Source organism: Grammomys surdaster, unplaced genomic scaffold (assembly GCF_004785775.1).
Source record: "Grammomys surdaster isolate TR1022 unplaced genomic scaffold, NIH_TR_1.0 125976, whole genome shotgun sequence".
Lineage (NCBI taxonomy): Eukaryota > Metazoa > Chordata > Mammalia > Rodentia > Muridae > Grammomys > Grammomys surdaster.
The window spans coordinates 516,939-533,705 of record NW_021620792.1 but is presented as its reverse complement, the minus strand read 5'-3'; the positions used below and the strand labels follow the sequence as shown (position 1 = coordinate 533,705).

At 47.4% G+C, this 16,767-nt stretch overlaps 1 protein-coding gene across 2 annotated transcripts in view; it reads right to left on the bottom strand.

Annotated features, from left to right (window-relative positions):
* Positions 1–16,767, bottom strand: part of Med13l (mediator complex subunit 13L) — a 203,458-nt gene that overhangs the window by 27,203 nt on the left and 159,488 nt on the right. For both annotated transcript variants that reach the window (XM_028753911.1, XM_028753913.1), the window contains exons 8-14: positions 14,172–14,337; positions 12,455–12,559; positions 9,101–9,832; positions 8,607–8,832; positions 7,593–7,698; positions 7,125–7,249; positions 4,384–4,483 (exon numbers count right to left, since the gene is read on the bottom strand). In XM_028753911.1, the coding sequence (XP_028609744.1) occupies positions 4,384–4,483; positions 7,125–7,249; positions 7,593–7,698; positions 8,607–8,832; positions 9,101–9,832; positions 12,455–12,559; positions 14,172–14,337 (1,560 nt within the window). The remainder of the gene's footprint in view (positions 1–4,383; positions 4,484–7,124; positions 7,250–7,592; positions 7,699–8,606; positions 8,833–9,100; positions 9,833–12,454; positions 12,560–14,171; positions 14,338–16,767) is intronic.

The window sequence follows — 16,767 nt, the reverse complement described above, 5'->3', positions numbered from 1 at the left end:
ATGCAATGTTCTTCCAATAACTGACTCTGAAAACCCTGAAGGAGATGAGTCAAGAAGAAACTATCCCATGAACATCTATCTTCATTTCCAAGTGTTCATGAAATAGTAGAGAAAACAAAACTGATTTAGAGTAAGGCTGGGGATGGTGTGACTGAGTCACAGCTCTGCTCTCTGGGGAATAACTTCACGCTGTCTTTCTAGACGTAATGTTTTAGAGTTAGGATTACTAACACTATGCAGCCTCTGAGGGGACTGTCAGCAGAGCAGGGCACACAGTTTACGAAAGACTCGGTGGCAGAAAAACAGTTCACAGTCCATGCTTAGCAAGCCTGTGCACATTCCTGGCTTCTCTCCCCAGCAAGGAAGGAGGAGAGCTCACAGTCCCCATTTCCACTGTCTTCACAGAGACAGTATATCTGATAACAGTTCATGAACTGGTTAAATGAAGGTTCTCATTCTCAAAAGCAGGCTGTGCCTAATACAATGCAAGTTGAGGTTACAGAGCATGGCCACTAGGTGGTGTCCTGTGTCTGGAACTAGGAGTTGGTGGCTGTTATTACGTTTGATGCCCCCCCCAACCCCCTCCCCCGGGTTTCCGTGGCTATTGCTGTTCTTGAGGCCCCAACATTTAACTAAGCACCTAGGCCTTAAGCAGGAATGACTGAGACAATGAACTTGACCATGCCGATTAGGCTCTGGCTGCTGCCTCTCCAGGGTCCACATCCTCCAGGAAAAGCTCGGCTATGGCGGGGATCCTGCCTTCCTCAGGGCCTCATCCACCAACTCATAGCAAGCTTCCCTTAGATATGTGACTTTAACAGGCTTGCCTGCTTGCCACTGGGACAAGGAGCTTCCAACAGCTCACTCCAGAGGGAGGGAGATACAGGCGGTGCTGAGCGGCCTTCCAGAGCCTCTGCATGCTATCTGTATACTAGGATTTACAACTTGAAAATGCCTGCAACTCAACTGGAGACCCTATACACAAGTTATTGACTCTAAAGCAGGAGAAAGGTCTCCAAAATCAAATGAACACATTTGCTTCAAACAAAGGGTAAAAGCTGACTTGAGAAATGTGTACTGTGCCTCTAACATTTCCCCAAGCTAAAGAGCAACAACTCTATGATTATAACATGAAATTAAAGCCGAATTCTCATACAGTCAGAACAGTAAGCTTCAAACTATGACAAAAGTTTTACCCAAACAAGGCTTTGGAGGAGTCTCCATCTGGGGAGACATAGCTGGTGAGAGGAGGGCAGAGTGGATGGGAAGGGGTGGGAAGGAAAGATGAACAGGGAACACTAAAACAGTGTGTGTGTGTTTCCAGAATGGACTTTTAACTTAAGAGTGGCAAAGCCTTTAATCCCAGCAATGCTGAGGCCTCAGGAGGCAGGGGCCGGCTTATCTCTGAGTTCAAGGCCATTCTGGTCTATAGTAGAGCTGTATACAGCAAGTTCGAGGCCAGCTGGGGCTACACGATGAGACCTTTTCAAACAACAAAAAAAATTACAAAGGCTGGAGAGATGTCTTAGCAGTTAACAGCATGGCTGCTCTTGCAGAGGACCCAGGTTCAGTTTCCAGCACCCACATACATGGCGGCTCACAGCCATCTGTGATCCAGCTCCAGGGGAACCAACACCACTGGCTTCCAAGAGAACCTGTACTGTGAGCGAGTACACACACGTGCGTGCACACACACACAGACTCTCTCTCTCACACACACACACACACAGACACAGACTCACACAATTAAAAATAATAAAAATAAAAATTAAGACACATAAATAAATAGGTTTGTTTTCAATTTCCTGTAAGAAACACGCTAAGGCCAGCTGCCTTCCTAATGCTATACAGTCACAGCCCCATGTTTTCAGAGCCTCTGGCACCCTGCTCACTTCCACAAAGACTGGATAGAATTTCAGCTGCAACAGGCCCACTTTAGAAAGTGCTCTCTGCATTCTGACCATCAGATACTGCAAAGGGAGACCCTACTGTCAGCCCCGCCAGCACTGGAGTGGGTAGCCTCAGCCTGCACTTAGAGAGAAGGCAGAGCTCAGGTGAGCACTTTGCCACTGCGCCTTAGTACACGGGAGGGAGGTGAGCACACTCTGTCCACCTCCCAACTAGGAGTGCACTGCAATGAAAACAGTGCACAGACACAGGCTCTACGAGCAGACCCCGGGGAAGTCCACAGAAGAAAAAGAGAAAGGAGAGCCTGGGAATCAAACGCCAGGCCCCGCTGTGCCAGCCAGCACGATCCTGCCCCGAGAAATGGCATGGGCAGCTCTACCAGGTGGGACCAGAGGGCTGCGGCCTGCCATTCCTGTCAGCTGCCTCACTCCCTCCGCCCCGTCTCTACGCACTGCCTTCCTTCTCAGGAACCCACTGCCTCAGAGCATAGAGCACAGCAAAGCACAGTATTAAACAAACTGAATGGTCCAACTCGTTTTTGGTTTTTTTTTTTTTTATTTAAGATTCATTCTTCACCGGGCAGTGGTGCAGTGGTGGCGCACGCCTTTAGTCCCAGCACTTGGGAGGCAGAGGCAGGCGGATTTCTGAGTTCGAGGCCAGCCTGGTCTACAGAGTGAGTTCCAAGAGGCAGGGCTACACAGAGAAACCCTGTCTCGAAAAACCAAAAAAAAAAAAAGATTCATTCTTCAAAAAGACTGAATTTCAAGAAAAAAATCCCTAGGCAACTGGTCTCCTCAGTGTATTGATCCTTCATTGTTACATACACAACTTAGTAATACAGGATCTTGTCCTTTCACCTCTATGCACTAGCTACAAGTGGCTCCTGGGAATTCAGACCACAAGAGAACTGGAATGAACTGAGACAGGCTGGACACGTAAGACACACACCGCTAGAGTGCCCGGGAAGGGATCGATGACTTCTCATTCTTGGCTACATTAAAAATGGTCTCTGACACAGTTAAGCCGGTAGAAATACATTAACAAAAGTACTTCCATTGGGTGTCCTAAGTAGATGCACAAGTGCTGCCTCAGCTTGCAGTTTCTTTGTAAGCTGCTGGGCGGTGCCCTTGCACATACTGTATTTCACAGCTCACCAGCAGTCAGGAACGCAGAGCAGAGATGACAACACGCCATGCTGCTTGCACTGCTACTGTTGAGGGGACACTGTGTCTAGGCACTGTGTCTGTCTCTGACCCACCCACTTTCCCTCCCTCCCTCCCTCCCTCCCTCCCATTACAGATTCACTCAGGCCTTGTATTGGATCTTGCTGGCTCTTTACTTCAGTGCTGTATTTTAACCCATTATTACCAGCCTGTACTTTAGCTTCAGATGCTGAGTCTACTCTACAGCAATTACATTTTAAACAAAAATGAAACACTAGTGCACAGTCTAAGGACTACCCTGCAGGATGGCTGCAGTGAGTGGCCAGCCTTGGCTACATCTTCCGACACTGTAATGGCTCCTGCTGCAAGCCCTCATAAGGAAACAGAAAGGACTAACTAACTAAAAGTCCTCACCTGATCTACCCATAAGTACATGTTTCTTTCATGTTAATTAACAAATCCTACAGCGACTGGCTGGCTATCATTATTCATTTCCTCCCATGTCATGCTTGAGTAAGAAGCTGTGGATCTACTTAAACTGTCACAATCCAATCTTTGCACACAACCCACTTCCTAGGTCTGAGCAAGTCAGACTACATTTATAGGGTCATAAAACTTTCGGACTCATCCTGTGACATGGCAGTTTTCCCCTCAATCTGTTCTCAATACCAGCTGAAGCGAATGAGCAGAAATCACAGGGTGATTTTCTTTTCCTTTTTTTTTTGGTTTTTCGAGACAGGGTTTCTCTGCGTAGCCCTGTCTGTCCTGGAACTCACTCTGTAGACCAGGCTGGCCTCGAACTCAGAAATCCGCCTGCCTCTGCCTCCCAAGTGCTGGGGTTAAAGGCGTGCGCCACCACCGCCCGGCACAGGGTGATTTTCAATGGGGTGTGTTCCCCTCAGGGTCTGCAGGGCCACCTCTCACTGTGGGCCCATATTTCCTTCAGGTAGACTACACTACTTCTGCCCTCCGCCAGTGTGAAAGGTTATTACCATCAGCGGACTCAATGAGAAACCTAAACCTGCATGACAAACCCCGACAAACATTCATTATCTATAAGTCCATTCAAGTTTTGAAAGCACAAGTGCTTTCTTTAACTTCTCTGAAGTTAAATGTGAGCCACTGGGGAAGTGGCCTCCACCAGACCCTCCTGCCCTCTATCTGTGGCTTCACTTAGTTTGAAAGCCAAGCAGAATGACATCAAATGAGGATGGTTCCCGCCTCTGACCAGCTTCCTGCCTTCTCAGAAGCACTAGCTTCTTAAGTTTTAATTCTCAATGGTAACCATGTCAGCTCAGGCTCCTGCACCTACTTGGAGGGTAAGGGCCAGCAGCTCTTCCGTCCTTCCCAGGGGGCCGCTCCTCAGTCCCAACAGTAGGCATTCTGGATGAGCGGAGAGCAGGGGACACAGCCTGAAAACGAAGTTGTGCGGTTAGAACCCTTTGAAGTGCACACCTACTGACCCTAAGACTAAAGTAGCATGTCCTCCTAAGGCTCCCAGACCCTCCTCAGGCAATGGCAGGACCACACTAACAGGCTCTCCAGGAAGAGAAGGCAAGGAAGGCTGCTTGCAGGAGCCTGCTGGGAAGACCGCACAGGCCTTCAGGCACACGGCCTCCAGGTCAGTACCAGGGCAGCTTTGCCAACATGGTAGCTAGCTGGGTATTCCAGCAGCTGCTGGCTGTGGGGCTGGCTCTTCCTCCTTGGGAGGAGGCGATTAAAACAGTGGTCCTGTGCTCCCCAGAGCGATAGGTTTATGTTTTATCATTCCCATTTAAAAGTTAACCTCTGTCTTCACAAAGGCAGCTCCATCTATGAACCTCTGAATACAGACAACTGACCAGTTACTCAAAACAAGGCAATTTCCTTACTAGGAAAGAATACCATTAAGAACTCAAATAGGCTGGTCACAAAATAAAGTATATGCAGTAACATAAAAGAATAGATCTGGGGGCGGTTAAGAGCACTGACCGCTCTCCCAGAGGTCATGAGTTCAATTCACCACATGGTGACTTACTTCTGCTGTGTCTGAAAACAGCAACAGTGTACTCATATACATAAAATAAATATATTTTTGAATAAATTTAATAAATTTTTAAATAGGTTTTTAAAAAAATATTTCTTACAGATCTAACACCTTTTATTTACAGTTACATAATATACAGCTGAAATGTACATTTAAATTCAAACAAATCTGACTGTTCAGCCAGCTGCCTCCCTCCCTCCTCCACTCACTAGGTAAATTAGTTTTATCAATAAATACGGCAGAAGAAAGCAAAGAAGAAACTCTTATTTCAAAAAAATAAAAATTCAATTAAAAACATCTCCTTTGCGTTTAATATTGCTTAAAATATATTCCTCAGAGAGTCATTTTTTCATTAAGCCCAACAGTAATTTATAACTTGTACAGGGAATGAAGTCACAGAGTAGACAGCTCCGTCACTGTCCCCATCGCTGTGGCCAGTGAAAAAGCCCTGCACAGAGCTAGCCGGCACAGAGCCAGCGGCACAGAGCTAGCACAGAGCCGGCACAGAGCTAGCCGGCACAGCACCCGCCGGCCTCGATTCTCTGCCCTGCCCTTCCTGCTCCTTCCGCTTGGCTAACAGGATCCCCTTCCTTCCATGCTTTACTCTCATCAGCACCAGAAGCTCCTTCCTAACAAGGTCCTCCTGCCCCTCCATCCCAGCTCAGCCTGTGCCCATCTTCCTGGTAGTCAAAATAAAAGCAGAACTCTCCAAGGCCCAGAGCAGCAGCCAGGGAACAAGCCCTCCCTCTCAGTCACTCTTCACACCCCCATACCCTTCTCTTTCAGGTAGTGACTGTCTGAATTAAGGCTCCTGTACTCCAATGCAAAAAATAACAAATAGAATTCTTATTTCCTGCAATCCAGATTTAAAAACAAAAGAGTGCACGTGCTTCCCCCAGCTCGGCATTCAGCAGAGCTCTGGAAGTTCTGGAAGGCAGACAAGGTCCTCCTGAGCACATCCCTAAGGGCAGGCCACCAGGAAGCAGATGAGCAGTCTGCTAGCCAGTCTACAGTGATTAGCTGCTTCTCCCTGCTGTCCAATAAGGGCTCATTCCACACTCACCCGATGCCCGACCCCTCATGACCCCAGTCTTTCCCCTCTCCAACAAATCCGTTTGTCAAGGCTGTGGTCATCTCATCCCCAGGAGCTATATGCAGCTCCAATGGCATAAGATCTGTTGATTAGCTACCTTTGAGTTTAAAGTTAGACATCTGATCCCTACTAACTTAACCCAGAGCCTCAATTTAAACACCTCCGCCCTGCCCCTCTGCACTTCGATGGTCAGTACCCTTAGATGCTGCTGTGACGCTGAACTCAGCAGTAAATACATTTATAGGCTGTTTTACCTGGTTTGTGGTTTTAGCATAAAGCCAGTAATTTAATCAAGTATCTAAATTTGTAAATTGCATCAGTTATCAGTCGCAAAAGAACTGATCTCAAATTGTTTGAAAACTTTATATAAAATAGATGAAGAGGAAGATTATGTAAATAAATGAAAAAAGTTAACTAAGTTCTTTGAAAAGAGTGTGTCTTATTCAGCTGTAGCATCCCTAGAGACAGCGAGTGCTTACGTTTGCCCAAGGGACAGAGATGAAGGAAGGATGAGCACACAAACTCCCTGGCTCTTAGCTCAGGTCACTTCCGCAGAATTCTAACCTGTTCTCACCCTGTATTCACGTGCCCACATCCCACGCCCCAGCACAGCGCTGCGACTGCACACTTGCTGCTCCATTATTAGGTGAAGAAAAGTTGTATGCATTATTTGGAAAAATCTCCTCTAAAGAAATATACATAATGTATAGTGCGATAATATTCAGGAGGGTTTATTAAAATAAATGTAAAGGATTTTAATATTCACAGCTATGGAGAATAATGATGTGTAGCACAGGAAAGCACCAGTAAACGGTACTCAGAGGTTCAAATTACAGGAGCCTCTAGACACTCCTTTAGTTCCTAGAAGCAGAGTTCTGTGTCTGGCACAGCCTCCACACGACAGGTCTCACGTGTGCAGCTACAGCCAACTCACCCCAAGCTCGTCGTCATCAGAGTTATCAAAGATGTTGTCTAAGTCATGCAGGGAAGGTGCCAGATCTGTCACCTGGGTAAGGCTCCCAGAGCCAGCTCTGCCAGCAGCACTGTCCTGCCGGACATCTGTGGGAAGAAGGTGAGGACAGAGTGAGCAGGCTCTCAGCCGAGGGAGACAGGGAAGGACATGGACTGGACCTCGGTAAACAAGGTCTGCTGGGAATTCCCTCTCTAGGTCCTACTTAAATTTAGAAACAATTATTTCCAAATATGTTTATCAGCTTTGAAACAAACAAAAAGACAATCCACAAAAAATAAATAAATAAATAAATAAATAAATAAATAAATAAATAAATAAGTGGTGATCAAGTCACTGCTACAGCGACAGGACTACGGTCTTAACTGAGAAGCATCGCCCTTGTGTTTTACTCTACCAACAATCCAAGTGAGTGAAAAACAATGTACACACCTGTTTTAGCAGCAGAACTGAAAATAGACATGGCATTTTTCCCATCAGGCACCGGCGTGGAATGACCTGGTGTAGTGACATCCTTGGTACCAAATCCATCCTCTGACTGTGTAATAAATTCAGCCAAACAAAACACATGAACAGCAACCCAAGGTGTGGGGTATGAGGAGAACACAAAGAATTAGCGCGTCGGATGGAACTTGTTATGAGCAGTGTGGGAAACCATGGTGTACGAAACCAAAGGGAATCAAAGGCAGACCCGTGCTCTGCTCTGCACCGCACAGAATGAGAGCGCCCACCTCTCGCAACCCTCTAGGTGCTCTCTGAGGCTCGGTGGTGCTTGCTGGTGGATGTCATTAAGGACCTGTCCCGCCATCCAACGCTGTCTTCATAAATGACAGAGCAAGCCTCTGGATCTACACAGACCCAGCACATTGTCCCCTCGACTCTATTAGCCTCTTTAACTGCCATCCTTCCCTACTTTTGCCAAACGCTTCCTTAGATGCCAAACGCTAATGCGGCGGGCACCCCCAGCACTCACTGTCATAGCAATGGAGCCTGACCGCTCCCACTGCCGGGCTATGGGCAGTGCTGATCTGTAGTCAGAGAACACACAGGCACGGTCTCAGCAGTGAACATGAGCACCGCGTAGGAAGAGACACTGCCCTCAACACTTTTTGCTTTACATCTTAAATAGTTTGGAAAGTTTTTTAAAAGAAAGAAGCAGGGAGCACAGGCCAACAGTAATTAGCACATGAGAGGAGCCATGCACAGCATAAGCTACAGCCTGGAGAGCACGCAGCTTCCTTTATGCTAGGCTGACTCTGGAGCAATGGTGAGCCATGACAGAAAGAGGAACAGAGCGCTGCCCCGTACAGTAGTACCAAGAGTATGCGTATGAGGACAGAGCGACCAGGCAGGACGACCTCAGACACTCTGCCTCAGGACTCTGCCACACACACCGTAAATGCCAAAACCCACAGGCTGCTGGACTCGCGCTGTGGTAAATGGTACCTTGTTCTTTTTCAGGGAGTCCTTCTCCGTCCCCTGCTTGCATTTCTTATTTGCTGTGAAGATGTACTTTATGTCACCATCCTCAAAGGTGTACGGGTCATTGACTTCTCCCAGAGTGTCACCAGGCTGCTGTGACAGAGCTGACGGGTCGAGGAAAGGGGGTGGCTGCACCTGAGGCTGCTCATCCTGCCAGATTTTGAACCGCTTGTTAGGTTGTGCTAAGAGTCTAAAAGGGAAAATGAGTGACAATTGAATAAGGGAAGGTCAAATGGCACCTTTTTCCGAGCAGTATTTATGACTCTGACATTTCTTCTTATTTACGTTGTGTCCATGTTCATGTACCACGCATGTGAAGGTCACAGAGCCCACACTCTCCTTTCTGGGGATTGAACCCAGGATCAGGCCTGGGCAGTGCTGCTATGCATTCAGCATGCTGAACACACAGACTTTACAGAGAGAGCAGGGCATGCATCCCCACCCCAGGACCAGCTCACCTTTGCAGGGCAGTGCTCTCGGGGTTCACATCCAGTACAGTGTCAAACTTCTCCGCCTGCAGCTCTGGAGGCCGGAATTCAACATCCTCACCCGGTGGGAGACGAAAGCTCTTCCACCACCTGTCTGACGACTCGGTGTAAGAAGGCCTGAGCCCACTGTACAAGGCTGTCTCACTGGCCTCTGCCATCAGAGGCAGTCTTTGGCCTACAAGGACAGTTCTGTCCTCTAGAGTAGACAGCTGCTGAAGGTCTAGCCCATTTCCATAGAGGGCAGGGTTCACAGGGACAGAAGGTGGGTCCAAACTCTCTGCCTCCTGACCTCGTGGCTGAGGGCTGAGTGTGGGGGGCAGAGGGGAAATGGGGGAATGCGGTGAATCCATAGGATTCAGATTAATTTGCTTGCTTGTGTTTCTGGAAGGCACGGCCATTTGCTTATCATACTTGCGGCTGGTCGCCACCTCTATGGAGGCGTCTATCCCTGGCAGCCCCAGCTTCTGTCCAGGTGCATCCTGCTCCATGCATAACTCTTCGGCCACAGAAGGCCTGTGGTGAAAGGGCACCAAGGGTCTCTTTTGCAACTTGTCTCCTTTTTCTTGTCTTTCTGTGGTTTTGTGCTTGGAAGAAGCAGGAGGTGGTAAGGATGAAGACGACGGCAGTCCTGCACTGAAGCCTGGCTGAGAGATGGTGGGAGGCCGGCTGGGTCCTGCTGCACACCGTTTTAAAAGTTTATGTCTACAACGAGAGTTAAAGTGACGTCAACACAGACCCAGGTACAGATCATGGCATGTCTGCGACATCACATAACAAGTGTCTCTGCTAAGGCTCCACCTTCGTCAGCATGAAAGGCTCCAGCATCCAATATGGTTACAAGCACTAAGATACAGGTGTCTGGCAGGGAATCAGGAACCACTCACATATAAGGTCAAGCAGATAAAAAGTAAGCCTGAGGAGAAAGAGAGCTTACAACCCTGCTCATCTTAAACCTTGATGGTCAGACAAGAGCTACAGATATCTACTCTCACTGCATCTGAAGACTGCGAGTCTTGAAGGGACCAGAAAAGGCAAAAAATTCAATCTCTGCATTTCAGCTCTATGGTAACACACAGTGGCTTAAATGACTTGTAACATTGCACACTGGGAATGAAATCACTGTGCTCCACCCTCTGAAGAATGTGAGACCAAGATAAACAAGAACACTTGACAGGACCCATGGCCTCCTAAACCTTGTCTCTGACCATGTCTGGAAAGGAACAAGAGACAACTGTGAACTTCAGACACACGTGAAGATGGGCTGGAGCTCAGAACACATGCACACGCATGTGAGCCCCATCGCATCTCAGCAAGGGGGCACATCTGACCACACTTGTTGGCAAACACAGGCCTGAGGAACGGCTTGGTCAGGACCACTAAATGATGCCAAGTTTACTCTACACAGCCAAGTTCCACAACAGGTCAGCCAGCTTCTCTGACTGTACATCACTCCAAGGGAAGACTGCAAGCTCTCCAGTGGTGCAGTGGTGACTCTGAGGCCACTTGGGTGGTATTAAATTACTGCTGCATTGAACTAAATGATGCCCTCATGGGCAGTAAAATGGATTTGTGTGGCATGATGGGATGCTTTAGTGGGATAGTAGAATGGCTGCTCTGTTCCATTCAACCATTAAATAGTGAAAGGAACAGGCCTTCCATATGGTTTGGCAATCCTACAGCAGATAACCTGCAAACACTCCGCTCAAACTGTTTAAATCTTAAAAAAAAAAAAGCAAAACCAAAAAGCAGCTGACTTTGAGTAAGGCTATAAGGGAAAAAGCAAGCAGAGGTGTGCCATGTACCACGGGCCCTGCAGTTAGTAAACACCTCCAGTCTGTCAGGTGCTCGTTTCTAACTCTGACATACACATCGGGACTTCCCCAGGAGAGGTGGCTGTACTCATCTTCTGGCAGGGTTCTTATGCAGACTCTTCAAAGAGAGGATCTGTTGGAACTCGTGTAAGCTTCTGAACCTGTCTCTTTCAGCTCCACAATATTTAAGAGCAGGAATGTGCCCTTCACTGAGAGAGCATGTGCCAAACCCCCAGTTACCAAGGTGCCCAGCCTCAACAACTGGGAGAGCAGCCTTGGAGAGAGGGGGCGTGGTCAACAGTGGGAGGAGGAAACCAGGAAGAGCCTGGGGAATAAGCCCTTCGGCTGAGAACTAGAGCAGCAATCCCAGAGCACAGAAAGTAACACAGTATTTACTAAATATACTGACAATAATATTTTAAATGTGACACTAATAAGTAAACAATGTTTTAAGAAAACACCTAGATTGTAGAAAAGATTAGGAAAAAGAAAAAAAGGGCACAAATAAAACTGACCATATTTTATACCTCACATCCTTGCTAAAGGTATACATCCAGCCTCCAAGAGTCAGACAGGGGAGGCGGAGGGGGAGGAGGGGAGGGAAGGAGGGAAGGAGGGAAGGAGAGAGAGAGAGAGAGAGAGAGAGAGAGAGAGAGAGAGAGAGAGACAGAGAGACAGAGAGACAGAGAGACAGAGATTGATTGACTGATTGAGATTGCTTCAGCTACTGCAGACTCAACCTGCCCTAAGACGGGAGGAGACCTGAATGCCCTCAGAGAGAACACCTAGTGAGCAAACAACTCCTTCCCAGAGCTGCTCGGCAAGCCAAGCCTGAGTATGCTGGTTGAAGGAACAGGGGCTGCCCACTAAGACACCACTTGGAAAGAGCATGGAGCCAGCATTCCATTCTCCAAGTCAATGGACAGAGTTTGCATTCCCTTCCCCAGTCCACCCACACCTCAGCAATGCCTGCTGAGACGGCAGCGGCTGTTCACCTTCTCAACAGACGCCCTTACTCCCAGAAGGCCTGTGGAAGCTCATGAGAAACGCATGCCTCAGAAGCTCTAGACTCGTAAGTGGAAAAGCTATCGGCTGACAGGGAGATAGGTTTACCTCCCCTAAAACACTTCCAAAGCTGCAAACGCCCACGGCAGTGAGATAGATCCTGTCCTACCACACAATGGTGTTAAGTCACGGGGTGAAGGGGAGGTGAGCGGCCATGCAAACACTCCAGAGACGAGCAACTGAGACACCGCTAAGGCCGTGCTCTTAGTAGTCAGCAAACACCCCGCCTCTAACAGTAACACAGACCCTCAAAAGAAAGGATCTCAAAAGTCACTTTCCAGACACTTCATCCAAGTTCTGTTGACTTCAGGCAGCCAGCGTTCAGTACTAAACTCTGAATCCTGCCAATAAAACCCCACTGCACAGAAGATGAAGGGGGCTGTGCAGCCGTGGCCAGCCAACGTGGACGCTGCTGTCTATGCCTCTGCTGCGGCTTCTCCACACCCACCTGGAGCAGGAACAGCTGACTCTTTGGGTTGGGTCCACAAAATCCCAGGCAGGAGGACTGTGAGCAGGTTCTTCTTCCCGGGTGGGCGTTGACATCTGACTCCTCCTAGAAAGGGTGAAAAAGTGTGTCCACACAACGAGCTAACTCATTCAAAGTTCTTTTGCCCTTAAAGTGTGAATCCTTTTTACATAGAAATGGATCCTGCTGATGACTGAGGAGGTCAACGGTCTGTCTACTAGACACACAGAGGCAGGTTCAAGTGCTCCTGCTTCAACTAGGGTCATCCCACATTTACATGGGCAGTACACACAGCAGTGCATAACCTACTCTGTTGCTGCCTTTCAAAAGTCACTTCTGCCTGCATGAGTAAGGCCTGGGTTTAATACCACACACTCACATGCGCGTGCGCGTGCGCGCACACACACGCACACGCACACGCACACACACACACGCTATATACAAAGTCACTTAACATTATGTAAGGACTTTTAAGCTACTGTTTGAAAACGGCTACAAGTCATATATACTGCTATGCTGTGAACCGCCCCAGAAGCTCCTACACTAAAGGCAACATTCTAACACTTTCACTGTCATTAATAACAAGCGGCTGGAAACAAGAGGAAGCGCCCTGACTCCTCATCTCCAGCACTGATGCCACAGATTCACCCGGTGGTCTATGGGAATCCTTGAGACAGCCTTTTCTACCTTCCTGGGAGCCTCAGCTCCTACTCTGGGCCAGTAAGAGAGGGACATGATCTGTCAGAAACAGCAGGTGTGAGGCTACTTTTGAGAAAAATCAGAAGATGATAAAAAAGAAATACTAACTGAAAAATTATCTGAGCATTGAAGAGAAGTAAAAATATTTGTATTAATTATTCTGAAGGAGACACTCTTTTCTAAGAGATTGGGGACAGTTTTCAAGTCTAAACTAGATTTGCGATACAATTATTTTAGAGTCTGTCTAGCATGTCTTCAGTGAGCTATTCCAGGATCAATTCATCTGAAAGTAAATGTTTAACATGAATTTGCTAAAAGCTTGACCCAAAGGGCAGCTATTGAACCCACACACAGAACTTTGAACTATACTCTCTTAGAAGAGCTTACATTATTTCTAAGTGAAAAGTTATTAGTAACAAGAGTACCCACATGACAGGCTGGAGAGGTGACTCAGTGTTTACGCATGCTTGGTTGCCCCCAGAGGACCTGAGTTTGGTTCCCAGCACCCATGTCTGGCAGCTCCCAGTTGCTTATGACTCCATGTGTTGGGGACCCAACAACTCTTTTGGCCTCCACAGGCACTGTTTTTAAAATAATAATATTAGGGGCTAGAGAGACGGTTGGCAAAGGGGTTGAGATCACTGGCTGCTCTTGCAGAGGCTTCAGGGAATTTGGTCCTCAAACAATAGTTCACAACCATAGTTCTGTCCTGACAGTCAGGGTAAAGCTCTGATCTGTCCTTGTTGGCAGATGTCACATCAACACTATGTCAACGTTCATATGATCAAGAACCTGAAAATTATCCACAATACATAAATCAGGTAAAGCAATGTCCTGCTTTTTAGCATCTTTGTTTTATATCATACTCTACTGAGTTTAAATCGTAAAAATGACAATCTGGAGATCTTTGAGTTTGGTCCCACAGTCGTACATGTGACTGACTTGCCCTCTTCATCCTGCGGTCAAGGAGCTGTGACTAACCACAACGCACAGCACGTACTTGGACTGGGCTCTGTTGAGGATGCACTCCTTCCAGACTCGATGGACCATGTGATTGTGGAGCTTAGGAGGGATCTTCCTTGATCTCTTTGGACTGTGCATAGTTATCATCCCCCCATCTTGGGACCCGAGGTGACTGGCAGCACTCTGTGCGCCTCCGCTCTCTCCTGGAAAGCAAGCACAATTAGAACATCTGGACCACCACAGGTGCAGGCTGTTGGATACTGTACCTGCCAAACTCACATCTGTGAGGCTTGGTCTCTACCCCCAGCAACAACACTATCTGCAGGGATGAGAGAATCTTGCCCCATCTCTCCCCCACCACATACACACACACACACACACACACACACACACACCCCACTAACCAATCAGTATCAATGTGCTAGGTCTGTGGGGTTCTTTGTGTTTTCCCTAAAGCAACAGACATGATAAACATGCGCACGCCACCTGAAAGACGTACACAGCAGCATCTCACTCCATATGGTCAGATGCAACGTCACTTATAAGGAAGAGATCATAACTAATATTTAAACTGCAAGCATTCATTACTTGTTCTGAGTTTAGACACTAAACACAATCTGAATATTTTTGGGGCAGATAGAGCAACAGAGGCAGCTCTGGGTGTAATACAAGCACACAGTGCACAAGCAAGAGGAAGAAGGTATCAGCACACTGGTGTCCAGAACTGCTTGCCTTACTCCCAATGTGAGTCACCCGAGCTTAGCACTAAAACACTGAGAAAGAGTGTCTCTAGGTTATATTCTCAGAAAAAGACTCCCTGGCTTCCCTCAAGTATGTCCTGTCAGTCTGTCCGCCTGTTGACGGCTGACCTATCCCTTCTCGCCACACCCACTGTGATGGTACAGGTGACAGAAGCTCTCATCATTCCCATTTCAGACAGTGGCCAGTCTAAAGGGAATGCCCAGTCAACTCCAGGGCTCTCTCTTATTTGACTTAATAAATATATTATGGGCTCTATTCTCAACAAAACAAAAATGCAAAACCTCTTGACCAAACCTGTCCATGTAGAGACTCTGGGATGCCTGCACTATGTCCTGAGAACCTTCCAGATGTCCCTACACCACAGGTCCCTCCCATGATGGCTGCATCAAGGCCACTGCTTTCTAGGATGGTTAGGCTTATCCCCATTAAAACATCAAACTGTTTAAACATCTAACGCTGCCTTTCCCCCAAAAGCACTGACTAACCCTGGGGATGGACAGACAGAGTACAGGAGACAGAAGACCTGGTGTTTCATTACCATCTTTAAAGAAAATCATCCTTGGTCACCATGCGAAAGAATTCACTTCATTTCCCAACATTTCTCAAGTGCCTGTCCTAAAACCTAGACCAAGACATCATCAAAATGGAGAGCGAGACTCAAACGGCCATGGCAGTGCTTGAGTGGCAGAGCCAGAGCTTCACGGCACTGAAAGCTGCTGCCTCGGCACTTCCAGGTCTCTAACAGAGACAGGAAGAGATGGCTGTCTAAGAGGTCAGGGTGATCTTAGCAACACTAGCGAGCCTGACCCAGCTGACCTATCAGGATAGATCTTGGCAGTCAGGAGCAAGGCAGCCCTGGCTCTAGGGGAGTGGCCAATTGGCACTGCTTCAGTGACTGACAGTGAGGGCTCTGTTGGGCATCCTAACCCACAGCTCAGCACTGTGTAAGGACCATCTGAACAAGCTCACTGGACTACACAGACACTAGAACCTTCAGGCGGTTTTAGGGAACAAGGAACAGTGGAAGAATTTCCCCAAGGACTCGTGCAGTGTGACACACAGAGCAAGGGGAAGCGATGTGAAGATGGGAGTATGAAGGCTACAATGGATCTCATCACAGACAGCCTCTTGCTTCTGAGCCGAGAACTTCTGGAGCTCAGGCATCATATATGCAGCAGGCATTTGATTTTAAAGTTCACACAGATTGGGGCTGGAAAGATGGCTCAGTGGTTAAGCTACTGACTGCTCTTCCAGAGGTCCTGAGTTAATTCCCAACAACCACATGGTGGCTCACAACCATCTGAAATGAGATCCGATGCCCTCTTCCGGTGTGTCTGACAGCTACAGTGTACTCATATACATAAAATAAATACATCTTAAAAAAAAAAAAGTTAACACAGATCTCACTAAATACCTGGGAGAGAAAGCTGATATCATATAAACTAAGACTGATAAAGTGGTGCAACTGTTAAGAATATAAATTTTTAAGTAAAACTAAAATATTCAAAATACTGACAGACAGGGTCTTTGAGGACCACTATAAAAGATAATGAAGTCTTTTCTTCTTCAATTTAGTTATATTATAAAAATCAATCAATGACGAACTATTTCCAGAAGAGTCGGGCCAATGCTCTGCTCTCTGCGTCCTGTGAGCCTGACACAAGGCTGGCGCACATAAAATACTGGCATTTAATCTATGCACATCTTCCTGAAACTGTAAGCCACCTCTGAATTATGGACAACACATGACACAAGTGCCAGTGGATTTCCAATCAAAACAGACTGACAGTGGCCAGGAGTATTAATATAGGAACCCTGCCACTCAACAAAGTGGACAAAACTGTTCTCCATACAAGCAGTCTCTTCAAATT